At 50.4% G+C, this 27,424-nt stretch overlaps 1 protein-coding gene across 1 annotated transcript; it reads left to right on the forward strand.

Moving 5' to 3' along the window:
* The first annotated feature begins 15,722 nt into the window (after positions 1-15,722).
* On the forward strand, positions 15,723-17,051 carry LOC124668063 (zinc finger CCCH domain-containing protein 2-like). Its single transcript, XM_047205269.1, has one exon. The coding sequence runs from the start codon at positions 15,836-15,838 to the stop codon at positions 16,988-16,990; it is 1,155 nt and encodes a 384-aa protein (XP_047061225.1). The 5' UTR covers positions 15,723-15,835; the 3' UTR covers positions 16,991-17,051.
* The last annotated feature ends 10,373 nt before the right edge of the window (positions 17,052-27,424 follow it).

Here is a 27,424-nt window from a genome sequence, read left to right on the forward strand (position 1 = left end):
ATCATCATGTCCACTAGTGGGATCATGGCATCATCAACACCCATATAGGTACCTTTGTAGTCCCGCTCATATGAGGTAGGTGTTGTGGAAGTGGTAGGCTCCATGTGGCCTCCATGTTCATCTTCAAGCAACAAGCATGGTGTGATATCATCATCTTGATGCACCATGTACATCTTCTCCATGATCGGCGTCTCGTCATCCATGGAACCTAAGGAAACATAAGAGAACACACTAGAGGTAGAGGGTAAGTTGTGAGAAATCGAAATGGCCTCGCATGACCTATCAACTACCACTCTCATCTCACTCGGTGTATCACTCATGTCCTCAAGGTGAAGGCACTCAAGCTCATGTATAGTGGATTCACTCATCTCACATATAGTGGAGTCGCTCATCTCACATATAGTGGAGTCCCTCATCTCCATGTCAATGGCGTCGTCGATGTCCGAGCAACCTAGCAAAGAGGAAGACAACACAAGAGGAGTAGATGTTAAGTTGTTAGAAATCCAAGTGTCCTCACTCAACTCATGGGGTGTGTCACTCTTGCTCTCAAGGTGTTTGAAGTATGTGTCGCACTCGGCTTTATCTTGGGAGGTCATCTTGGCTTCTCGAGCTTCTAGCTCGGCAAAGTATGCTCTCATTTCGGCTTGTTCTTGTGGGGTCATATTGTATATCACTCACTAGGTAAGGTGTATGTGTATGTGGTGGAAGGAAAGCTACACAAGTATCCCACCTTTCAAGATAGTATCGAAAAAAATGGTTCAAGTCAAGAGCAAAGCCAAAATGTATCGGGGTTACTCACACACACACTCAAAGCACACGCAAAAGGCTAAGAAATCTATATGTGGTGGGTAAGGGGTGGATAGCAAACGAAAAAGATCAACGGAAAAGTCTATTGTCAAATGTGGGTAAGATCCAAAGTCAAATGTCAAAAGTGGTGATCTATGTCAAGGAAACACGGAAACACACACAAGGAAGAACAATGGGGTTAGCGCGACCAAGGAAGTGAGCTAAGTAACAAGATGGTCCTAACGAAGACTATAAGCTCGGTGTCACGCCAACACAAGAGAGACCGTAGCTTGGTTGCACAAGATAGAAGCAACAAGATTTGCACAAGGGCCACTCTTCTCTTATCTCTCTTAGTGCTCACAAGCTATGCACTTCTCGGTATCGGTGGAAACACACTCTTTTCTATTTCTTTTTCTCTTTTTTTTCTCTTTTTTTTTCTCTATGCTTAGAAGCTTTATTTTTCTCTATGTATATGTCACACTTTTTCTTCTTTTGTGTATCTTTCTCACCGAGCTTGCTTCGGAGCTTTGCTCAACACAACGCACACACACACCCTCTCACGGCCGTGACACTTGTGCAATGCTTCGCAACACTCGGAAAGCTACTCTCAATGGGATAGGTACACAAAGAAATAAACGAGGCTACAAGGGGTGGGACAAGTTATACCTATTGATGTTAGGCGGCGTCAAGCACACAAACTTGCGATGATCGGGGTGGTGTCGATGATGGTGTCGACGTTGCGTCGGAATCCGGGGTGCCAAAGGTGTCGTCGCGGTGTTGGTGTAGGCGCGGAGGTGGAATAGACAACCGATGCACTCCAAATCGGAAACCGGGCAATTTGAGTCAATGCCCGAAAAGTTGGGTCAAAACGAGCGGTCAAAAGTTGGTGTCCAAAAATCGTCAAAAATTAGAGGTAGACTATGTAGAGTCGTTGGAGAGTGTTGTTAAAGTTTGGAGTCAAACGGGCGCCGGAAAGTTGTCAAAATTTGGGGCAAAAAGTGGAGTCAAAATTGGACGAAAATTGATCAAAAGTCGTGAAATCCGGTTGGCGGCCGGTCTGACCGGGTCTGGGGCCGGATTTTTCGGTTAGCGCCCGGTCTCGCTCCGGTCCGAGCCCTTTTTTCCGGTGTGCCGTCCGGTTGGCGCCCGGTTTGGGTCCGGTTGACCGGGTGCGCCGGCGTGCGAGCTGATTTTGCGCGTTGGGGCGCTACTGTGCGGCGGCCGGACGCGGGAGAGCTGGTGGTTGGCCTGCTGCGCACGGGCGGCCTGAGGCGAGCGGGAGCTGGGGCAAGCGTGCGTGGAGCAGGGCGAAGATAGGCAGGTGGTGCGGCCGGGCTGCTGTGGGGTGTGCTGCGCGGTGGTGGCAGGCTGTGGCGTGGGCAGGGCAAGGCGACCAGGGCGAGCTGCGCGCCTGTGCTGGTGGAGTGGAGCTGCGCAGGGCAGGGCCAGAGGCGGGCGGGCGGCGGTTGACCGGCGGCCAGCGGACGAGCGGCCAGCGGCCAGTGGAGGAGAGCGTTGACCAATTTGGATCTCCTCGAACAGTTCTTCCGCCAAGAACACGAACAGAACGGCTCGGAAATCTTTCGATTTGAGGCGAAATAGATGGAATTAGAAGCTGAAAATGGGAGGAAGCGTAGATCAACCACAATAACACCAGATCTGTGGATCAAAACCACAAAAAACGCAACAAATCCGAAGATCAATTTTCGAGCTATTTTTTGGGGCAATTTTTTGGGAAAATTTTTGGGCGAAATTGGAGAGATTCGAGGGTCAAATTCGTGGCAACCTTTGCTCTGGTACCATATGATGGAGCCTAAGGCCACGTGTGTTGCCCGATCTCACGAATTGACCGAGGGAAAGGCGGGGGAGAGGAAGAACACGAAGAACACGGCGAAGAACACGGCACGCGAACGCACGCAACACAACCCGATACAATTCGGTTTACTCCCGATAGCCCGAACCACTATCCCGATAGAATCCCTCAAGGAGAGACACGAGGTAGAATCCCCGAGAGAAAGACCGATATACGATCTATGGAGTCACACGAGTGAGAGACCGCGGTAGAATCACGAAGTGCGAAAGATAAATCATATAAGGAGTGCCTTGATACAACTCATAGATTTGTGTCTAAGAGAGGAGGGGGTTTCCTAATCCCAAAGGGATGGTGGAGGCATAAGCCAAGTTCTCACTCAAGTTATCTCTTCCCTAATGGAGAGGAGGTGGGAGCCTATATATAGGGAGCCACTAAGGAGGGGTAGTTTAGGCATACAAGGGATACATGGGCCTTGGCCCGAATTGACTTGTGGTAGGCGTCTTCTCTCCTAGGCGACCTCGGACGCTCTTCTTCCTTCTTCTCTTCCATGCCTCCGTGACCTCGGCCTTGAGTGTGGTTCTTGACGTTGACGCGCATGATGAAGCGAAGACCGTAGGTCGGGCTGCATCACTATGACTGGAGCTCTGCTCCCCGAAAGGATTAAAGCCATCTGTACTTAGAACAAATCTTAAGTTCCTTGCGTCATCTGAAAATGACTTGAACTCTCTGTCGATTTTTCTCCACTGCGACCCATCAGCGGGGTGTCTCAGCATCAAATCTTTCTTACGGTCCTCTTTGTGCCATCGCAACAACTTGGCATGCTCTTTGTTCCGGAATAAACGTTTCAACCGTGGTATTATAGGAGCATACCACATCACCTTCGCAGAACCCTCTTCCCGGGGGTGGACTCGCCCTCAACATCGCCAGGGTCATCTCGCCTAATCTTATACCTCAATGCACTACATACAGTGGCATGCATTCAAATTCTCGTACTCCCCGCGATAGAGGATGCGATCATTGATGCATGCATGTATCTTCCGCACCTCTAATCCTAGAGGGCGGACAACCTTCTTTGCTTCGTACGTAGTAGAGGGTAATACGTTCTCCCTCGGAAGCATCTTCTTTATTATTTTCAAGCAACTTTTCAAATCCCTTGTCGAAGTACCATTCTCTCGCCTTCCACCGCAAAGCAATTCCAGCGTGGTACCCAACTTTTTCGACCATCCTCGCAATTCGGGTACAACGGCTTGTTGTGATCCTCTAACATTTTCTCCAACTTCAACCTCTCCTTTTCATTTCCGCGAGCTCATCTTCGCATCAAGAATGGCCCGACCCAAATCGTCATCCGGGTCATCGAAAATCAGCTCATCAAAAATGGGCTCTTCTTCAGCCTTCGTCTTCCCCCATTCTACTATCACCGTCTTCGTTGAATAAGGGATAGTTGTCACTATCCTCTTCTTCTTCGTTGTCTTCCAATATAACCCCTCTTTCTCCGTGCTTGGTCCAACAATTATAGCTGGGCATGAAACCGTTCTTCGACGAGTGGACGTGAAGGGTCTTTGAGGTAGAGTAATCCTTCATATTCTTACAGGAACTACATGGACAATACATGAAACCATTCGACCGCTCGTTTGCCTCAGCCACGCCGAGAAAATAATGCATGCCATTAATGAACTCGGGATGGCACCGGTCACCGTACATCCATTGTCGACTCATCTGCATTTTATATGTATATCAAAAATCATTAAGTACACAACATCGTGGATATATGAGTGACCAACTTAATTAATATTCAAGTTCATCACATAAAACTAAAAAAAATTATAAAAAAGAAGAGGCTCACCGAGGTGGTACCGTGCCAGGCTAGGGGACGACGCCGGCGATCGACGGCGGTGAGGACGGGATGATACTAATTAAAACCTACAAAACATACCATAATTTCAGCTCAAATTGCATATAAAAAAATTAAAATCCCTAACTTAGGCATTTCATCGAACCTTGCTGGCACTAGAAAAATAGTACGAGTTAAAACTACCAAAGAAATGAGCTAAATTAGGAACGCCGGAAGAAAGGATGATATTGCTAACCCTTGGATAGATGTATGCCGTTGATCTTGTTAAAATGCTGGAGAAAAATGAAGATTATTAGAGTGTGAGAGGTGCAAAATATTTGGAAATGTGAGAGGAGAAGGAGAGAATGAGATATGCAGGGGTCGGGCGAGCTGATAAAGGGTGCGGACCCTTTAGTACCGGTTCCTTAGATGAACCGGTATTAAAGGTGCAGCCCTGGCCCCACCTCTGCCTGGATACAGGGCTCAAACCCTTTCATACCGGTTCGTAACACGAACCGGTATAAAAGGGCCCTTACGAACCGGTATAGATGTCCCACGCATGGAACCGGTACGAATGCCCCCTTTCGTACCGGTTCGTAAGGAATCCGGTATTTATGGCTTAGATGGATGCCCATTTTTCTACTAGTGCCTCCTGTAGCCGCGGGTGAAACAAGAGAACTGAAATGAGGGAGGCGACGATGGCAGGGGCAACGGAGGCCATGCCGAGGGGCCAGGCTCGGTACGACACGGCATGGAGGCGGCCTTGTTGGCGGAGCGAGCCAGGCGCGGAGGATGATGGAAGGGACGAGCTTAGCCGCGACATGATGGAGGTCCCAAGAGGACGCTCCATCGTCGGGAAGCCATAGAATCCCCCTCCACCCGTGCTCAGTTGGAGCGTGAAGTTTGGGGCTCCCGTCGGGGCAGTGATGGTGTCGGGCCCTTAGGGCATGTCGCCGGCCAATAGGATAGGTGTGTGACTGCTAGTAGCACCGGTTGTGTTAGGTCGCACGACAATGAGTATATACAACAGTCGTAGATTAGGTTTACCACCCCTATAAACATCTTTATAAATATGATTATTTCAACCAACAAATAGTAATGTACCACTTATTATTATTATTGTGTCTTGGCCTGTTGAGGACCATCGCGGATAGTAGAACTGTCTGCCCACGTCTACGCCAACACATTATTTTGAGACGCAAGTAGATTACTATGAATAGGTTAATCCATTTGCATCGAACCGTTAGAGTGGGGTTTTGATGCTCAGTTATCCACATGGACCAAAACAAACAGAAACTTGGATCAGGCGATGGAGATACCCTTAAGAGCATCCCCAGCCGTTGGGGCTCCCCAGGCCGAAATCCGGCGCTATTTAGCGCCGGATGGATGTATTTTTTTGGCCTGGGGAGGCCCATTTTCCCAGTGGCGAGCCCATGGTCGCCTTCACCCACCGCGTGCATAGCGACGGTGTCGCCGGGAAGGGCAACCGTCGGAGTGCCCTCGTCGCTTTGAACCGCCGTAATGGTCCGCGAAGTGGTCTGGAGAGCCCAAACGCCTCGTCGGGAACGGTCGAAGTCGCCTCGAAGCGACAACCGCCGTAATGGAGCATGAACTCCGAGGAAGAGCAACCGCCGCTCTCTTCGTCGAGAGACCTACATATACGGTTTCGAACGGCCGACGCCATTCATCTATTCTCTCCTCACCATCTTCTGTCAACCATGAGCGATTGGTCTTGGCCATCGGACACCGACGGCGAGGGAAGCCGCCGGGATGGCGCCATTGGTGGGATCGAGCTGCATCGTCCGGCGGCCGACGATTCCCCCCCCCCCGCCGGCCAGCGAGGACGAATGGGATGACGACGAGGAGGAGGACGAAGAGGCCGAGGAGCAGGCCGTGGAGCCGGCCGAGGAGCAGGCCGTGGAGCCGGCAGAGGAGCAGCCCGAGGAGCCGGCCGAGGAGCAGGCCGAGGAAGAAGCCGAGGAGCAGGCGGAGGAGGAGGAGGACGCAGAGGCTGATGAGGATGCACCTTCCTCCGACGAGGAGGTGACGAGCCGGAAGCGTCGCCGCCACGACGATGAGGCGGGGCCATCTAGGAAGAAGAATTAGTTATAGTTAGTTTTAAAGTTTTTATATGTAATTTTTATGTTTATTCGAATTATATATAATTTGACTATGTTGCACCACTTGAGAGTTCAAGCTTTCGTTCGACGATGGTATTGCCGTAGATCGGGAAGAGAAGGGTAGTGCCGTAGATCGGGAAGACGAGGGTATTGCCGTAGAAACCCATGCCATTGTCGCCGACAGGTCGGGGCCACCAAACGTTTCCCGCGAATTTCTCTCATCCGGAGTCCCCGAGCGCTCCCCGAGGCCTCCCCGGACGGATGAAAGGCCTAATCCGGACGAAAACGAGGAACCGAGGGCGCGACTGAGCCGTTTTCGTCCATCCGGATGACAAATCGCCGTCCTGGGGGCCTCGTCGGGGGACGAGTGGAGATGCTCTAACTCCGAGAGAACCACATTGTGCTACCAAGGATAGAGACTACAACCAGCTCTTCTACGTCAGGCTTTGCTTGGTTCTGGTGATGGAGGGGCGATAACTGTGGCGTGCTTTCGGTTCGTGCTAGTGTTTGTTGTCATCGCTAGGTAGTTAGGATATTTTTTTAATTTATAACATTTTATGTTATTTGTACTACTATTAAGGGAGTGGTGTTTTGGAACATGGGTGCATATGCTCCTTATATTTTGAAATGCATCTTACACATATTTTAAATTTCGAAAAAATTGAAACAAAAAATTGGTGCGTACATTTTCACGTGCTACGCGTTCACAAAGTCGTTTCATAAAAAATCGACTTATCATGTGACGTGTGTAAAAAAGATAAAATTCAGTGCTAAAAATAATGCTTTTCACAAGATAAAATTTCTCATTTTTACATACACCATAAAAAACATTGTTTTTTCGTGAAACTTGACGAATGCACATACATAATGAAGATGTACATGTAAAAATTTTTGTCAAAATTTTTCGACATTTCGAAATATGTTTTTTTGGTAGAGGGAGCATACGCACCCGGGAGCCGAATTGAATTTCCGTACTATTAATGATTATTATCAAGTCGGTAGATTTTTGTAAAATAAAATGAAATGTTTGTCGATATTTTTAAAAATGAAATGTTTGTTGATATGTGAAGGCCTGGAACACGTCCCGGAAAAAGCAACTCCGGCCTGTCGAGATCTGCAACCGAGTTTATTCAGCTTAGTGCTACCACTGTTACGAGATCAAAAAACGAGTGGTGAGTGTTGATTGCATGCATGTGTTTAGGTGATGTCTCTGTAACGAACCGAGCGAGAATCACGAGGCCAAATTAAAAGGACGGCACGACTAGGGAAGGCACAACAGTGGCGAGACTGTGGAGCGCAGTGGCGCCGGGAGAAGAGAACACGTCCCGCCGTGTCGGTTCTCGCGGGGAGTGGTACCGGCGGGGCCCGGCCGTAGTACCCCAGGCGCCACTTCTCGTGACGCGTGGAGAGACGTCGTACGCGTCTGCGTCCCATTTTCTTTCTCCCCAGCTCTCCATTATCATCCTCTCCGCTAGCACCAGCAGATCAGATCTCACCATCTGCAGACCTGCTCGCTCGCTGTTACCGGCACTGTCAGTGAAGATAAGATTGCATGCTTTCCTCCCGTGCGTGTGGTCCGGCTGCACGCGTTTTACACGTTCAGCTTCGACCGCTACCACCAACGGCAACTCCAATCCACCCAGCACTGCACCATCATCCTCGGGCGCTTCTAGCAGCCGCTCTACGCGCCGGGAGGCGTGTCGACGCTCGGAGAAGAACTGAACGGGCCGCGGCCCAGCATCTTACATTGTTCGTCTTCCTCCCGATTTTCTGAGTTTCGACAAGGTCATGATTCCTCCGCTTTCATGGCCGGCCAGGCTTCACCCGCGGTGTATGTGTATCGCCATCCCGCCCTCTTCCACCAGCGCGCCCCATGCATCCTAACTATTGCCCACAAAAGTTTTGCATAAAAAGAACATTTTATGTTTCTTATGTATAAATCGATGAAAATATCCGGTGAAAAGCTATCTTGGAGTACTGGAAATTGTCCTTTTTCACAGACGACACTAAACACAGTATTGTTTTTGCGAAACTTCATGTGCCAGCATAAAATGTCTGGGAGTACACTCTGATATTTTTCCAGAACTTTTAGACGTTTTGAATTTTTTTTGTACAGTGAATGTGTCTACGCCGGATTTTCCAAAGGAAAAAGTTCAAACCAAACCCTAAACTTGTAGGCAAAAGCTAAATTGAACCCCCCAACTCGTAATCCTTGAAATTGGCACTCTGAACTTACGAATCCCGGTCTATTTCGAACCCTGGGTCTGGTTGGCGCACCGGGAATTTACAATCCCCGCCGGGATTGCAGTCCACTCTCACTAACTTGTGGAGCCCACTTGTAAGAACCATCTTCGTCAACCTCCACCCCATGAGCTCCCTGTCAAGATCCACCCCCACTCTGCCCGACCGTCCCTAGAGACAAGCAGATCGAACCGGCGTTGGGGACCTCCGCCTGGATGTGCCCTGGTCAAGGCCGCCATCGAGAGCTACAAGAGACCACCGTCGGGAGCAACCAGAGGGCGATGTCTGGAGCACACGCACCTGCACCTACACCGGCCGAATAAAGCCAAGAACAGGCCGCACACTGGAGATGTTCCCCGTGCGCGCTAGTCCTTGTCGGTGCCGCCTACTTCGGGCCCTGCGTCGCCTTCCTCCGTGGCATGGAGCTCCTCCTGCCACCGTCCCTAGCGAGTGTGTGCTGAGAGTAAAGCCTAGATCTTCTATTGGGTTCATGTGCCACTGTCCCCGTCGAGCGCGCTGGGAGTAGCACCTGGATCTCCTCCACCGTTCCCTGGTTAGTCACAATTTGGTTCACCGGTTGTGGCGGCGCTGTTCATCGGAGTATGAGAAGAGGATGAAAATGAATATGACAAGTGGACCATATATGTCAGTGGGACTAGCGAATTATTTTGTTTATTTTTTTTTCTTTATTAGGTTGACTTGCCACGTGTCAGCGAAATTGCACCTCAAATAAATCCAGGGTTCAAAATAGACCGAGATTGCTAAGTTTAGAGTGCCAATTCTAGGGATTAGGAGTTCAGGGTTCGATTTAGCTTTTGCCTATAAGTTCAAGGTTTATTTTGGACTTTTTCCTTTTCCAAACCATACGGTTTATCTTGCTTTACTCCCGTCTTGTCGCGTTCCGTCTCCTATCTTTTGCGCGTTGCATTGCTCACGCAGTATACCCATCAATGCAGCCCGCCACCGTCTGTTGCGTCCGTTTCGGCGGGGAGCGGCCGAGACAGTGTGGTGCACGGCTCCTTGTTAATCGGTTGCCGACTTGCCGGGTACAGTTTTGGTTCCCTCGCGTGCGTCCAAACCACTACGGAGCTTGTACCACCCGTTTCACTTTACCCATTCCGTCCGTAAAGCGTACTCCACCGTCAATCAAACACGCACGTCCCTGTCTTATACGAGGACTCCCAACTTAGGAGCAAAATCGACAACTAATTAACAAGGTGTGTTAGTCGGCCGCACAATCTAGCTAGTATTTCGTTTTCTTTCGTAGACAACGTAAGTTCGTAGACGCGTGGCGACCGAGACGAGGCGGTGTCGCAAGCGGCCTACGTGTGCCCGCATGGCTTCCCGGCCGAATGTTTGGCGCTTGCGGGCGCTGTCCTGATTACGACTTTTCCACTCGATCGGTTGCGCTACAGCTTGCACTTTTCGAGATATTTTATTATTTGCTACAGTACATTTTTCTATGAATTTTAATTATTTATTACATGACCATCACATACCAGTGAATAATAGAAGTCTGAAGAAAAGTATGGCAATTTGTAAAATCTTCAGCACTTTTCTGGACTAGCAGAGTTGTTTATAAACCTGAAAATATATATACGCATGTATGTATACACTTGAAAATATTTTAACCTATTGAGCATTGGTCGTAGCCGGCCCACTTTCACTCTGATCCACTTCCGTGATACATCGACGGGATGCAAAGAACATTCAGAGACATGGAAATTACAAAAAATAGTCTTTTCAATGTCTACAAAGGGTCCTAGAGATATATAAACAAAAGCGATCAGGTCCTTCAACAACACTTGCAAACGATAATTTTAGTGAAAAGTAAACTAACACAATAGCATTATAACTTAAAAACACTAGGAAACTAACAATATCAGTGTTCATCTAAATTGGCTGGCATACGCATGCCCTCTCGTGTGCATCTAAATCAAAGGCTAAGATTGTGCTTGCACAACTTTTGTGTTGTGTAAAGTGTTGCAGTTGGATGGTGTGGACTGACCCTTGTCCTCTGTTGCTGAAAAATAGCATCATTGTCCGATAAGGACAATGGTTAAAGAAGCAATTATGCATGATTCAGCTTTTAGAGTTTTCTCCCCCCTTTTTCGGTGTTTATTATTTTATGTAGAAGGTTAATACTAAGAACAATTTAGGGATACTCTGTTTAGGGTAAAATACAACCTTGAAATGTTGTCAAGGTGTTTTTATAGTCCAAAGGTATTAATGGACTTATTTTCATTATTGAAAATAATATGTGTGATTTAAATGATTATTTAAATCATTAATTTAAGACTTATTCTTGATTGTCTTCAAAAATTCCTTTTGATATTTTATTCATGTAGAGAATTTTATGCTGATCAATTTTCATATTTTTAATTATTTTTTTAGAGCCATTAAATAATTATTGTGCTTTTCTAAAGTTTATGCATTTTAATAGAATTTGTGAAAAGGCAAAAAATGCCCCTGGGCCCACCTGTCGGTGCAACCCAGTGGTTAGATCGAACCGACCGGCTCGGTCCGGCTCGATCAGCCCCATTCCCCTCTCTCCTCTCACGCGCGACCAAACCCTATCCCTCTCCCGTCGCTCTGGCGATCCGTGGTCGCCGTCGTCGTCGCCGATTTACCCCGGCCGCCTCCGGCCATCTCTGGCGACGAGATAACGAGATAGGTCGCAAAAGAACGGCTGCACGATGGCGCACCGATCTGTCCGCGGCGATCTGGTTTTCCTCGCCGCCATCGCTCTTCCCCGACACCTCAGCGACATGGCCATGGTGGTTCGCGGCGAGTTCGTCGATGCCGACGAGCCTGGTGCCGTGGCGTGGCCGTGTGCCTCGCCATGGTTGTGCTGGAGCCTCCGCGCCTCGGCGACCGCCTGGCTTGGCCCAGGCTTGGCGCTGCCGTGGCCAGGCAGTGCCGCCGTGCCGCCACGGTGACGCCGTGGTGCTGCTCCAGGTTAGTACCCCCTGTTTTCCTCCTTCTTCTAGCTAGATATGCGGCTGCTCCTCCCCATGGAGAGGTCATGCCGTGCTGCTACTACTGCGCTACTAGTTGCTGCTGTGTTTGTTGTTGCTGTGCGCATGCTGCTGTGCCTGCTGCTGCTGCCATGGATTGCTAGCTGCTGCTGCTCTTCTAGCTTTGTTCTATGCACTACTGTTGTATCCTATACTCCTACTGTGGCCCTCCTGTGAATGCTCATGAGCATCCAGTGATGCTCATGGCCTACTGACTGGCTCATGTGATAACTACTGCCACAAGGATATCCTGTGTGTGCATAATCTGGGCCCTGGCTTGATCATGATGCATGATTCTTGTGGTATGCAAGTGCCAGTGCCCCTGTGTGATGATTATTGAATTGTAGCTCATGGGAATGTCCTACTGAGCATGATGGTTGACTAGACAGCTCTAACCCTTGTTAGTGTGCTTCTGCATACAATTATATATCATGTATTTGATTGTCTGCTATGCCATTGTTTTTGTTCTGTGGTTATGCAATTTATCTGGTGCATGTGTTGATGCTATATTTGGCTGTGGTGATCTGTAGCAAGAGCTAGTGATGCTCTGATGGTCAATTTATCATTATTTTGTTGTGAGCAAGTGTGTGCTCCTCTCTGTGACTCACTGGTGCTCATCCAGTGCTGTTTGTGCTTCCTACAGGCTTAGCCTGTGTGTGCTGGTGCTTGTCCAGGTGTCAGTGGATGCTTGCAATGATCCATTGGATCATCTGCAAGATCCAGTGTATCAGTAGCTTGCCTGCTTCATTTATCTGCTTAGTATGCCTTAATGTTTGGATAACTGATGTGAACTGCCTTGCAGTGATGATCATATAAGTGGATTTGGTAGGGCTAGATGGATGCCAATGCTTGGTTGAGTACCCTAGCCCTCCTTTTGAACCCCACAGGGTGATGATATCTGTGCATGGCTTCTCTGTTGGGATTGGTTAAGTGGTTGAGGTGGCCTCAACAGCAACTCTTGCTGTTCAGGAAGCTCCCACCCTTTGTTGGCTTGATAGGAATGGACAGTTGCACTCTGGCTTGACCATATTGGTTGCCAGATACTTTTGATGTTGACAAAAAGAATAGACATAGTCTGTCTAATGTCTGATGGCTTGCTAGGCTTTATGTGCTAGATGATTTGGAATGGATAGTTAGGGATTAATCCAGGTTAGATTTCTCTGGTATGTCATCTGACTGACATGCCAATGTTCCCTTGGGCAATCTCCCTCTTAATGTTCTCTAATTTGCTTGCACCAAAAGGCTTAGTAGCCAGATGATGGTACAATAGAGTACTCACTCCCTTTTTGCTTCTGTGGTGCAAGTGAATGCTTAAGTATGAGCAAGACAGATGCTTGCTCATGATTCTTGTGTATACCTCACTCCAGCTCCTAGAAATAGGGTTGGTGTAGAGGATTGCTTCTGGTTTGGATTTATGAGCTTGCCCTGCTCCTCCTGGCTTTCTGGTGATGCTCGGTTAACTTCTGGTGATTTTGGACAGATTGAACAGCTCTAGCTGTTCTTCCTGTTCTAGCTGTTCTTGGTGCTCTTACCCTGCTGCTTGGTCGATGAATGAACTAGGGTTCACTGTTGGAGAGGTTTTTATATGGTTGGCCTCTTCTTCCCTGGTCGACAGCTCCACCTCTCCCCTTGGTGACTCACTGTGTGTGTGTGCTGCATGCACACAGCCATGTGAGCAGGCTGTGTGTGTGTGTGTCTGCTGATACTCAGCACTTGGCTGTGAGAGTTGGATCAGCTCGGCAGACTTGATATTATGCCACTTGGCATAACTTTTCCTTTGTTGTGATTGTGTGCAAATGTGATGATCAAGATGAAGATGATCTAGTAGTTTAGGATGTATTTTTATTTACTTGTAATTTTCTTCTTCTTTTTCTATTGAAGTAATTCTTGTAATGTGGTGTAATATTTATTTATTACCTCATGAATATTGTAAAAACAATATAATTTGTGTGATGATCAATAAAGCTCATGGTTTTCCCTAATGAGCTTGTCTTATTGTTTAAGTTATTCATAATCTTGATTCATGATCATTGTTTATTAAATTATGTCTAGTTTGAATTATGTGATATCATTTAATGTTTGAATTTGAAATTCAAATTCAAATTTGGTTTGAATTTAATCATACATCTTAACTTAGAATTCAATCATGCAACTTAAGTTGGTGATGCAAACTCTCCCCTCTCATCTCAAAACCCTAAACTAATTAGGTGAGTTGCAAGTTTGTCGCACTCTCGAAACCCTAACCTTGTAAGGTGTCGAGAGAGAAACTTGCCCCCCTTCGATGCAGTTTTTTTGTTTAAAAGCGCGAAATTTCCCCAGAATTTGCTATGCAATGCACATCCCTTTCTAAAATCTACCCCTCGATCGTCTCTAAACCTGGGACATTACAATAGGTGAATAGTGGGGGTGTACTTTTACTGAGTTTCTATACGATAATAGAAAACTACTTAGCCTTAGAGGTGGTCGTATTTTCTCGAGTAAAATCGATGAACATTCAAACACGTTGTGTACTCCTAAGAAGTTTGGAACCATGTGAACAAACGAACCTGGTATCACATTCGATGGTTGAATATAAGAAAATATTTTTAGAAAATCACTTCACGATGTACCCTCACATGTCATAAATTATGTTTACTTACGGTTGCGCTTAGTGTTGGATAATTGGCCGCTCTATTCATGTGGTTATTACAAGCGAGGTCACGTTTGCAGAATTGCGGTTTCTTCGCATTTGTTTGCTTATTCATAACAATTTCTTTTGCGTTTCGTCTATTTAACTTCTTATTTTTTCTCCAACATTTTTCACATATTTATTTCTCATGTATGTTTCCCGTTTCAATTTTAAAATATTTTTTGGTTTAAACCATGTGTTGATTGTTCCACATTATGTTTTATCATGGCATTTCAAATCTTTATTTTCGCGTAACTGTTCTCCTACTATTGTTCTTCTCTTATATCCTAAATCTAGTGATTTTTTCAGCGGAGGTAAAATTTAGATATATATTTGGTGTTTTAAGAATCATGATCCGAGTATAGAAAGATGGAGTATGTATAATACAATTGTTTACTATTCCAATTCGAGAAAAATATCGAGGTTATAGAAAAGAAAATAAATGTGTTATGCACCCATTCAGGGCCCATAAAACTAAATATACCTGAAGTATGCCATATTTTGACCTTGCAAAATATCTATCCTTAAAATTATCTCGTATGAGTTGTTACTCACTCACTGAAATTAAATATCTGCTCTGGTAAATTAGGAAGCGGATGGATAGCGGTATGGTTCTAAAACGGGGATGCAGCCAAAGGAGACACACGCACATGACAGGGAAAGGGAGCACACACACACACACACACAGAGGGTTGGGCATGGGAAAAGCAACACCCAGCTGATGGATGCGCTCCACGAACCCACACCACAAAACCCTGATGCATGCATGTGTCCAAGCCGCGCCACCAGTCCCTACCCAAGGTTTCCAGAAACTACACGAACCAATATCTTCCACCCCACGACGCCCGCCCCGGACCGGACCGGACGCCAAAATTCCCAAAACCCCCAACCTATACCACGTAGGGCGCCCCAGAATTAAAAGATCGTAGGACGTGTCCCGCCCCCCGCGCGCCCTCAGACACCTCGCCCTCCGCATGCCTCTCACCCTGCCTACCCTCCCGACGCGTGGCCTGCCCCTCACTGACGATCTGTTCTGGGGTACTGTGGGGCATGGTGTCAGTGAGATGTGTGGAGTCTCTGACCGGCCACCGCCGTGCTGATCGCTGACGGCGTCAGTTAGTTGTACGACCGCGCCGTTTGCCTGACCGCGGTTACCCCAACCATGGTTAGTTGCCAACCCTAGGGTTAGCGGAGCTGTTTATAAGCCCGCGCCTCCTGCTGTTCTTCTCCACAACTCCGACGACAAACCCACCGCAAGTCCTCTCTCGTGTAAGCCCAGTCCACAAGATCTGCCGTAGACCACTTCACCGAAGCAGAGCAACCATAGTGCTCGAGGCAGAGTACCATCCACACCCAGCCATGATGATGATGAGCGAGGGCGTGAGCGTGCCGCCGTGGGGCAGCCTCCCGGTGAGCGGCGTCGACGTCGGCGGCAACGGCGACGAGATGACCCCCTACCTCCTCGCCGCGCTGCGCCAGTACCTGCCCCGCAACGACCTCCTCCCCCTCGACCCCGCCTCCGACGACGACGACGAGGCTGCCGCCATGGCCGCCGCCGCCGACGCGTACGCGTGCGACGAGTTCCGCATGTACGACTTCAAGGTGCGCCGCTGCGCGCGCGGCCGGAGCCACGACTGGACCGAGTGCCCCTTCGCGCACCCGGGCGAGAAGGCGCGCCGCCGCGACCCGCGCAAGTTCCACTACTCCGGCGCCGCCTGCCCCGACTTCCGCAAGGGCGGCTGCAAGCGCGGCGACGGCTGCGACTACGCGCACGGCGTCTTCGAGTGCTGGCTCCACCCCGCGCGCTACCGCACGCAGCCATGCAAGGACGGCACCGCCTGCCGCCGCCGCGTCTGCTTCTTCGCGCACACGCCCGACCAGCTCCGCTCCGTCCCCGCCCAGCACGCCAGCCCCCGCAACTCCGGCACGCCGCTGTCCCCGCTCGCCGAGTCATACGACGGCTCCCCGCTCCGCCGCCACGCGTTCGAGTCCTACCTCACCGGCAAGACCATGTCCTCCTCCCCCACCAGCACCCTCCTCTCCTCCCCGCCCAAGTCGCCGCCGTCCGAGTCCCCGCCAATGTCGCCCGACGCGCTCCGCCGCGGCGCATGGCCCGGGGTCGGCTCCCCCGGCGTCAACGACGTCATGGCCTCCCTCCGCCAGCTGCGCCTCTCCAAGGCGCAGTCGTCCCCGTCCGGCGGCTGGACCAGCAGCTACCACCTCTCCCCCGCCGCGGCCGCGTACGGCTCCCCCAAGGGCGGCGGCGGGGGCGGGCTCTACAGCCTCCCCACCACCCCCATGGCCACCCCGGCCAACGCCGCCGGCTTCATGGCCAACCTGGAGCCGCTCAACCTCCGCTTCATGGACGACGACGAGCCGGTGCAGAGGGTCGAGTCCGGCCGCGCGCTCCGCGAGAAGGTGTTCGAGCGGCTCTCCAGGGACGGCGCCGCGTCCGGCAGCAGCTGCTACGGCGCCGGCCCCGACGTCGGCTGGGTCTCCGACCTCATCAACTGACCGCCGAACAAGACGCATGGCATGGCACGGCGACGACAGGCTCAACAAGACGGTCCCAACCCCCAAAAAAAAATCCTCGAAATTTCTTTTGCTATTTCCAGTTCCTGTACATACATCTATCTATCTCTCCCCTGTGAATATTCTCGGCCGGGCGAAGGGAGGCAAGACGGTTCGAAGGAGGTGGATTCGTTTTGGGGTTCTTGAGGTGGTAGGAATTTTACCCAAAAAAAGATTGTTGCCAGAAGAAGGAAGGGTAGAAGCTCCATAGATTTGGAACCGTCATATTCCTCCATCCTGGAAGAAGCTGGTGGGTGACAGGTGAAGCTGAGGTTGCTGGAAGGAAGGAAGGTGGACTTGATTCCTGTGATTAGTGGAGCTGATGTTGCTTATCGTCTCCCTTAGTTGATTTTCACATTTTGCTATTGTAATCCTTCTCAAGAGGATGATCCCCCACAGCTTATTTTGTACTTACGCATTCAGCTGCTGCTGCTTAGCGGCGGCGGCTTTTAATCTCTCTATTGGTTCATCCAATGGCGATGAACTCAACTCAAGTCCCCAACGTATTTGTAATATCTTGATGTTTATTACCAGTAATAATATATATGTTCAGTTACCCTATTTCTACACTGCCTGTGATGTGTTCCTTGCTAGATTTGCTCAGTATAACTGCGAATGAAACCTGATCGCGACTGTTCTTGGCGCTTGGCGTGACGTGGTAGTGATGGAGTGTGCAGTGGATAGTTGGAACAGTATGGGCGACCTGGAACAGGGATGGTTGGAGCAGTATGGGCGATGCGGCCGTGGAGCCTCCCGGAGTGCGACCGCGACGCCACCCGGAGCCGACGGCCGGTCGTTTTCCTCTATGGTGGAGGTGGAAGAAGATGGGCATAGCCCGGCCGCGCGCACATCGGTCCGTTCGTGAATGTCGCCGTCCCATATGCGCAAGATCTTTCTTTTCTCGGGAGGGATCGAGAGCTCGTACGTACTAGCGGGACTTTATTTGGTACTGCTAGTACATTTTTGTCTAGTCTTATTTGGTAGCAGATCATGTAGCATGTCACTGCCACGTACCTGGTCGTTCTATTATTGAGAGCAAGGTGATGCCCGTCGGTTTTTACAAGTTCAAGGAAACCCTAGTTCATCCAAAACTACAAAATTTCAATGGGGCATTTGTACTTATTTTCGGTCCTTCAGCCGTTGTATAGAACCTGTGGAAGGTTGGGAAACTTGTTCGCTTAGAGCATCTCTAGAAATTACTTAACAATTCTGTAAAAGTGCGAAAACTGTAAAATAACAATAATTTACGGGTTTGGTTCAAAAAAGGATAAAAATCAGTTATGTAAACGTGGAAATCCATAAAAAAAGTTTAAGGGGCGCCCAAAAAAACCCGCTTGTGGTTCGAATACATGGGCTCGGACGCCGAACTGAACGAGAACCTGTACTCGCATTATATCTAGGTGCGCTGAAATTTCGCCCCTACCCGTTTCCCTCGGTGCCCCGTATCCCGCCCGCGTCTCTCCCCTCACCTGCGCGGTCCGCTCGCCGTCGCGCCGCCTGATTCAAGGATGAACTCAACAGAGGAGATCGACGATGGTGATCTGTTCGATTCGTCCTCCTCGAACGATTCTAATATCGATGATCTTCTCCACGAGGACGAAAACGAGACCACCATCCTCATGCTCACCGTCAAGGAGCTGGAAGACTGCGCGAGCCTGCTGAATAGGAGGCGCGGCTCGGTGATGGGCCGCAACTATATCCAGCGGAACCCCGACCGCATATAAGATTTCCTTGAAACGCATCAACAGATTGAAAATGGGGCAACTCATGCACAACTCGTCTGTGATCTCAAAATGCACCTGTGATCTCAAAATGCACCACTGGCAGCTGCATGGCCATCACTCATGATCTTTCCTTCTTTTATGCTCAATTCATATTAATGTATGTGTGCGATGAACCATTCGGAAAACTTTTGTTTATTTGTTCAATTATTTGGAAATTGTATTGCAATTTGGTTGAGACATTGTTGTAATAATTTGGATGATTATTGTGTGCACAGAACTGCTATTAGATTATTTATGCTCGGTTGTTGTATGTATTTTATGTTTGTGTTTTACCATTTTGCATATGAAATATGTGAAAAACCCTAGTTTACGGGTTCAATGTTGTTGGCGCAGAACAGAGCCCGCAAACCGAACCTGTAAAATAGAACATGTTCGTTTTACGGGCTTTTTATATTATGTTTTACATGTTCGTTCTGCAGGCTCTATTCCGCGCCAAGCCGCCAACAATTTTTCGATCCGTAAACACGAGTTCAATGGCCCGAACTCGCGTTTGCAGTTTGCACTTTTACGGTAACTCTTAGAGATGCTATTATAGAGATTTTGTTTAATACACGTGTCATAAATGTTTAGGGTATGTCATGCACAAGTTTAAAATACCACGCTATTTCTTCGCTAATAGCGTGCTACAACATATTTTGACAGTCCATAGTTCTTGTAATTTTACATGTTGTGATGCTATTTGGAAATAGCATATTATATCGCGCTAAAACATCATAGGGAAAACTCGCTATTTCTTACAGCTTATTGATACAAGGATTTGAGTTTCCCTCGTTAAGAAAATAAGAAATTTCCTTTTATTTGTTGTGGTGATGAACGTCAATCTGTTGATTCTTCTTCTGAATCTGAAGATAATGTCGGCAATACTGATAATTTTTAACAAATAATTTATACAATATCGTTACCAACCTCTTGAAATATTGATGTTAGGCTTCTAAAAAATTGGAGAAACGATTTTTGCATGTGATTATGTATGTATGAATCTGTCACTTTTGGACCGAAATCCTTTATTTTAGATTTTATCTGCTGTTTTTTTTTTCAAAACTCTATTTAGAATATAGCACGATATAGCGTGCCTAGTATTTGGAGGATGCCGCCACTATTTCTTGGTTATGGATTTTGATTATGATATAATTTTTGGTTGATGTGGACATTCTATCCCTATGGGTGGTCATCTCATGATGCTCACATGGGTTGTACACACTACACATTGCAGACCTATCTGTGTATCTTCAAGATTCTATTTCTTAATAGTTGGTTTTCTCCAAATATGAGGGTGTTAATTCTCCACAAACAATATAATCTTTAATACCGTGAGTGGTTTATGGCACAAGTCCCACGAGGCCTCATCAAAAAGATGCCATACAAGCGAGTGATACACCACGCACATTGAGCAGCTATGACTTCTTCCATTCATCTAGCTTGTCGACTAGTCGACGCCAAACAAGAATCTTGTTGCGATCACCGCGCTTGTTGAGGCGCAGCAGGGACTATGGACGCCTCCGCCATTCATTGAAATCGTCTCCGACGACCAGTGGCGGACGCACAAGAAATCTGTAGGGTGGGCACACCTCCTAATTTTTAATTTTTCCTGCCTATGTGCGATAAAATTTACCCAAATGACTAAATATTAATGGTTTTCCAAAAAATAAGGGTGGGCCACGGCCCACCCAGCCACCCAGCTGCGTACGCCACTGCCGACGACAAAGAAGATGGTGGCGCTGGAAATTAGGGTTTATTTTTTTTTTCAATGTAAATTCTGTTTGAATGAATGCAATATGTAGGTTTTTGAAATTTATTCAAATTTAGTTTATTTGTTTATCTTTGGTAAGCGAGCCAAGTGGCCAGCGTGGACACAGTGCGCGCTGGCCTGGTAAGCTAAACGGCGACCCAAATTTCTTCCACGGATCGATCTAAACGGTAGAAGGGCATCTTCAGCGGGGCGACGCAAACGGACGTTTTTCGTCCGTTTGCGTCTGCATGGACAAAAAACGCCCTCCAGCGGGGCGACGCAAAACGTCCGTAGTGTCCGTCCTGACGCAAACGTGGACCAAATATGCGCCAGGAATGCGTCTCTGTGGACGCGTCCGCGCGTCCGTTTGTGTCCGGTTGGGCTGCGTGCAGCCCCTCTCTCTCCTCGCTTTAATCACGCATGCGCTTATTCCTAGCCACACAAAGCGAATCTTTCCCTCTCTCTCCTCTCTAATCACGCATGCGGTCAAATAAATGCGTCCCTGCCGCTGGAGAAGGGGCAGACGCATGCGGACATGCGGACGTTTTTTATGTCCGTGCCCGACGCAAACGGACATAAATATGCGTCGCCCCACTGGAGATGCCCGAATGTTCTAAAAACAAAAAAAATCTAAACGGATAGAATTGACGTATTTGTATCGCCATGCTAGATATGTCGTGAGGAATGTGGTGGCACCACCCAATTCTATCTAGCTAGCTAGTAGCAAACGCGCGCACGCCATGAGAGTTGAGAGGGGAGGAATGATGGGTGATGGCGCTCTTGAGCCGGAGAGGGACGCGGCCGATGTGACGCCGTCTTCTCCCTTCGTGCCGCGCGGCACTCGATCGGATCGGCCTCGCTTTGTCAGGGTATGGCCGCGCGCGGGTCTTCAATTCCGCGGCGCGGTGCGGCGTCCTTTGTCACTTTCCGGACTACTCCAGTAGTATTGCGTGGTGGAGGATATATCAGGGGCTGTCCGGTTCTACGAGACAGCGGGCGCGGACGACACTCCGTGGTCTTCTTTTCCTTCCACTCCTCTTTTCTGTTCATTCTCACTGTTGTGGGTATACTTCATAGGTGTACCATCGACAGTGCCTAGATCCGGCAAGCCCGGGTGGCCCGTAGATGGTGATGAGGCATGTGGCCCATCGGGCGGCCCAGTTGCTGTTGATTATGAAGGAAGAAGTCCAGCCGAGATCGGCGAGCCGGATCCGCACCGACATAGGAGTGACCCGGATCCATGGAGGCCCATGAGGAACCCGGATCCGGGACGACGTGTATGGAAGGCGGATCCGTGACGTGCACGGCAAGATATTGTACCGTAGTTAGGCTATACGTAATCCGGCTAGGACTCTCGTGTAAACCCTAGATCCGTGCGCCTTTATAAGCCGGATCCGGGAGCCCTAGGGGGACAACCACAACTCATTGTAACAACGCGAAAGCGCCCGGATAATTCCGGACAAGCGGCGGTAGGCCCGTCATCGTGCGGGTGTTCCGAAGGCCGGGTAAATCGCGTACCACCGTCCCGTGTGCACTCCGCCCTATGGCCCCTACTTCTTCTCCCCTCGTGAGGATCCCTCCTCCGAGGTACCGTCGATTAGGCAACGACGGTTGGCGCCCACCGTGGGGCTGCGGCGTACGGAGGCCGGAACCGGGAGGGTTCCGTCATGGGAAGCTACGACGACACCATCGGCGTGGGGCGTGTCCTTTACGCCGGGAAATCTGCCGATCGTCCCTCCGGATGAGTGTTGGATTCCGGCTAAAACCGACCCCGTCAAGCTCTCCATCATCCCGGTTGGCGGCATACACATCTTCATCGGGAAGCCGTCGATTCCGACGGAAACCCAGCAGTAAGTAACGCGAACCACGACCGCCGCGAGCCGGACGCCGTCGCGAAGATCCAATGCGAGACGCAGGAACTTCCCAAGGAAGATTCCGCCTTAGATCTGGAAATTTCAAAGCCCACCCAATCCGCCCCTGAGCAAGAAACAAAGGTGGAAGACCAATGCAGATCCGCCTGGGTCTCCCAGGTGTTAGAAAAGCAGAGGTGCCACTTCGTACACTTCTTGGCCCATACCGCCGGAACCGCCCCTCAAGAAGTTGGAGCTGGTCCCGAGCAGGAAGCGGCACCGGAAAGCGGCGCGGATTCGGATCGAGGCTCGGCTGTCGGAGAAAGCGAAGCTCCGGTTGAAGAGTCGATCTTGGGCAATCTGAGTCCAATTTCCGGAGACACCCCGTCCATGGAATCTGATGACTTCGTACGCAAGTTGGAGGAGTATGGTCTCGGTGATCAGCCTGAAGTCAACTCCTCCCAGCCGAAGCAGGTTCTCGCAACGGTAGCAGCGCTGGGACAAACCGGATCTGGAGACCAAGTTAGCCAATCTGAACCATCCCAACAAGGATCTCCAGTGTCTCGGGTGCGACCCCAAAGGGATTCTCCCTCGGAGGAAATCCTGTCGCGCGAAGAGGTGGCCGCGCGAGCGAGTTCTTAACACACCTATAACTCCGGGCGACGCCGCGGATCCGGAGGCTCTAGAGACCGCCAGAAAGGAGATGCGGCCACGGCCAAGAGGCTCGCCGACACCGAAGCTGCATTAAAGATAGGAAGGGCGGATCATGCGGCACTGGCCGGAAAACTTCGACAGACAGGACCGCGAGATTACTACCACACTCGAGCACATCAAGAGCATGAGGGCTGAGTGGGAAGTAAAAATGACCTATGCGCAGGCGGAGGCTGATCGCATTGTCAGAGAAGCAATTCCGCCTCGCAGGATAGCCTTTAACACACCCGCAGTTCACCAGCCGCTGGAAACTCCAAAGGACAACATGCGAAAGCGAGCGGAATTGCTTGAAGAAGAAGGACGAAGAAGTTGATATCAACCATCTCCGCACACTTGTCACTTCAGCAATGCAGCGAGCGAGCAAGGCGGATACTTCGCGCGAGGTTGGAATCCAATCCGGATAAGCGTGTATCTACCGCGCAGAAGGACGCCCGCGCCGATCGGCATCCCGATGATGAATCACACACCGGATCCTCAGAGCGCAGAAGAAGGGCCAGGGAACACCCAAATCCGATCCCCGTCCCGTCACAGACGCCTCCGTCGGATCCAAGAAAGGGAAAGGATGCGATGTACTCCGGACGAGACAGATACCGCAACCCCTCTCCTCCGCCCAACGGTTACCCGCGACCCCCTCGCCGCCGTAGTCCAGCCGGAAACACCAGGCCCATATGGCACGGTGTGATTGTTATCCGCGACAACGTGCTGCCAAGAAACAGAAACAGGGAGCGCTCGCCGGAACCTCGCCGGAACCAGAACAATGTTCGTGAGCCCGAGCCTAGGAGGAGTCGGAATGAAGACCGCGGCCCGGAACCTCGCCGGAACCGCGATCCGGAACCTCGTCGGAGCCGCGACCCGAGCCTCGTCGGAGCCGTGACCCGGAGCCTCGCCGGAATGACCGGGGCAGCCGGCGCCAAGGCGAAGGCAGCCACGAAGCCGGAGTCGGCACCGGGAAGGTCGTGGAGATTCAGATGGCGGAAGCAAGAAGTCGGACCGCCCACCTCGCAGGTCTCCCTCACCACCACCTAGCGGTGGCGGCGGAGGTGGAGGCGGAGGCAATGGCCGGAGATCTCGCTCGCGCTCAAAGTCTCCCCGCCACGGCTCGCGCGACGCACGGGACCGCCTTAACGAGTACGGAGCGACTACATTGGTCCGAAGTGCTTTGGCAGGATGATTCGAGAGGAACCAAAGCCAAGGAGCTCCCTCAAGCTACCGGAAATCTGAAGCATTATGATGGCACCGAAAGGCCGGATACCTGGATTGAGGACTACTACAATGCGAGTAACCTTTGCGGAGGAACCCCTAATATCGCTGCCGCATGCTCCGGTTGTACCTTGTAGGACCAGCCCGGATCCGGCTCGGTGACCTCGAGAAAAACTCTATCTTTTGCTTGGTTCGACACGAAGACCGCTTTTGAGAAACACTTCAGAGGCACCTACAAAAGACCTGCCACGGCAAGCGACTTACAAGCTTGTATCCAGAAGAAGGGAGAAACCTCAAGAAACTTCCTCACATGATGGTTGGCATGCAGAAACGAGTGCGAAAACGTCGATCACACCACTGCCATGTACGCCTTTATTGGTGGACTGCAGAGAGGAGGATTCTTGAGGCATAAGCTCACATGTTTGGCTAACGCCAACAAACCGACTTTGGATGAAATGATCTCCATCGCCGGTGATCACTGCTGCCGCCGATGACGACGCGAGCGGTGATATCGCAGCTACGGCAATCCCCCTGCACCGGCAAAAGAAGAACCGTGACAACGGTAACAACAGCGGCCACAAACGCAAAAACCACGATGACCGAGAAGAGTGGCGGATCCGAGATGGTCGCCATGGCGTTCCAACGCGGAGGTTCGGGGAGGCGGAAGAGGACGCGGCCGTGGAGGCGGAGCCGGCGGGGGTCAGCGAGCATGGCAGCGAGGTCACCGGCGGCGGATCCCGCGCCCCGCAAACCTACGAGAGTACAAAGACATGCCTGCCCGGCCCACTTGGATCCGGCTACGGGGAAGTCCACTCACACCAACCGCAAGCGCAAGTGGGTCAACGACCTCAAGAACGACCCGGAGGCGGGATACAAGCGAGCCCGGAAGCACCGCCCACGCGGCAAAGGAGGCAAGGGCAAGAACAAGGACAAGGAGGAAGACAGGTTCCGAGGCGATGGACGAGGATGATAACTCGCCGGATCCCAAAGCCGGATCCGCAGGTAAATCCAACCCCTTCGAGAAAAAGAGCGTGGGGGCTTACCACACCTTCCTCGGAACCCCAACGGTCCGCGCTACAAAATCAGCTACCCGGATCCTGAACGCCACAGTTCCGGCTGTGCCGCAGTATGTCAGGTGGTCGGAAGTGCCGTGCACATTTGACAGGGAGGATCATCCCTCCATTGTGCCAAAAGAATACTACGCCTTGGTTGTGAGTCCTCGCATAGACGGGTATGACTTCTCCAAGTGCCTCATGGATGGCGGAGCCAGCTTGAACATCATGTACTGGAGACTGCTGGAGCGGATGAACCTCACCAAGGAACAGCTCAAACACGGCACCACCTGAGTTTCACGGCGTGGTTCCGGGTAAGAAGGCGAACTCCCTCGGCAGCATCACACTTCCCGTGGCTTTCGGCGATGTTCATAATTTCCGCGAAGAGAAGATCACGTTCGAAGTTGTGCCCTTCAAGAGCTCCTACCATGTCATCTTCGGCGAGGCCCACCTACCACAAGTTCCACGCAAGGGCGTGCTATATCTACAACAAGCTCAAGATGCCGGGTCCCAATGGTATGATCACCATAACCGGAGACTACAAAAAGGCTCATGAGTGCGAGTTGGGCGAAGCCGCCTTCGCGAGTCTGTCATATCCGGAGAAGAGGCCGAAAGGCTACGGGGCCGCGGTGGATCCGGCCGAGATGCAAACCACCAAGAAGCGGATCTCCGAACAGAAAAACTCCTTCGGGGCCGCGATAGAGACCAAGAAAGTCAGCTTCAAGGAAGATGACCCTAGCAAGCAAGTCTCGATCGGAGCCAACATGGACCCCAAATAGGAAAGCGCGCTCGTCGAGTTCCTCCGCGCTAACATGGATATCTTCGCATGGCAACCTTCGACATGTCCGGAGTACCTAGGGAACTCGCCGAGCACTACCTCAACATAAATCCGGGGGCTAAACCGGTGAAGCAAGCTATGCGACGCTTCGGAGATAAGAAGCGCCGCGCCATAGGAATGGAACTAGCAAAGTTACTAGAAGCAGGTTTTGTAATAGAAGTTATCCACACCGATTGGGTCGCGAATCCCGTCCTTGTACCCAAAAAGAACAACTGAAATACTAAGAATGTGCATCGATTACTACGGCTTGAACAAACATTGCCCGAAGGATCCGTTTCCCCTGCCGCGCATTGACCAAGTCATTGATTCGACGGCGGGGCGGAACTTCTGTGTTTTCTTGATGCGTATTCCGGGTACCATCGAGATCCGGATGAAGGAATCCGACCAAAAGGCGACTTCATTCATTACCCCGTTTGGCACTTACTGCTATGTTACTATGCCTTTTGGTTTGAAAAACGCAGGTGCCACCTACCAACGTACGATGCAGCGATGCCTGAAGGACCAAATTGGTCGGAACGTGCACGCCTACGTCGACGACATCGCGGTCATGACCCGGAAAGGATCCGACTTGATCAGCGACCTGACAGAAACCTTTGAGAACCTCCGTCGGTACAAGATGATGTTGAATCCGCTGAAGTGCGTCTTTGGCGTGCCAGCCGGAAAACTCCTTGGCTTCATAGTCTCTCACAGAGGCATCGAGGTTAACCCGGAAAAGATCAAGGCAATCCTGTGTATCAAACGGCCAACTTGTCTCAAAGATGTGCAACGACTAGTCGGTTGTGTTGCAACAATCGAGTGGGTTTGTTAGCCGTCTTGGCGAGAAGGCGCTACCCCTCGTACAAGTTGTTGAAGAAAACAGACAAATTTGTCTGGGACGACGCAGCTGACGCAGCTCTTCGAGGGTTGAAGGAAATACTTACCTCCCCACCTATCCTGGCAGCCCCAGCAGAGTCAGAGCCAATGCTCCTTTATCTGGCGGCTACCAACAAAGTCATCAGCCTCGTCATCGTGGTGGAGCGAAAGGAGGAAGGTCATGAATATGACGTCCAAAGACCTGTCTACTACATAAGCGAGGTGCTCACGGAGTCAAAGCAAAGATACCCTCACTTTCGGAAGCTAGCTTATGGAGTTTTCCTAGGCAGCCGGAAGCTGAGACACTATTTCCGGGAGCACCCGAGTAACGAGTTGTGAGCAAAGCTCCGCTCGTCAACAA

Source organism: Lolium rigidum, chromosome 6 (assembly GCF_022539505.1).
Source record: "Lolium rigidum isolate FL_2022 chromosome 6, APGP_CSIRO_Lrig_0.1, whole genome shotgun sequence".
Classification (NCBI taxonomy): domain Eukaryota; kingdom Viridiplantae; phylum Streptophyta; class Magnoliopsida; order Poales; family Poaceae; genus Lolium; species Lolium rigidum.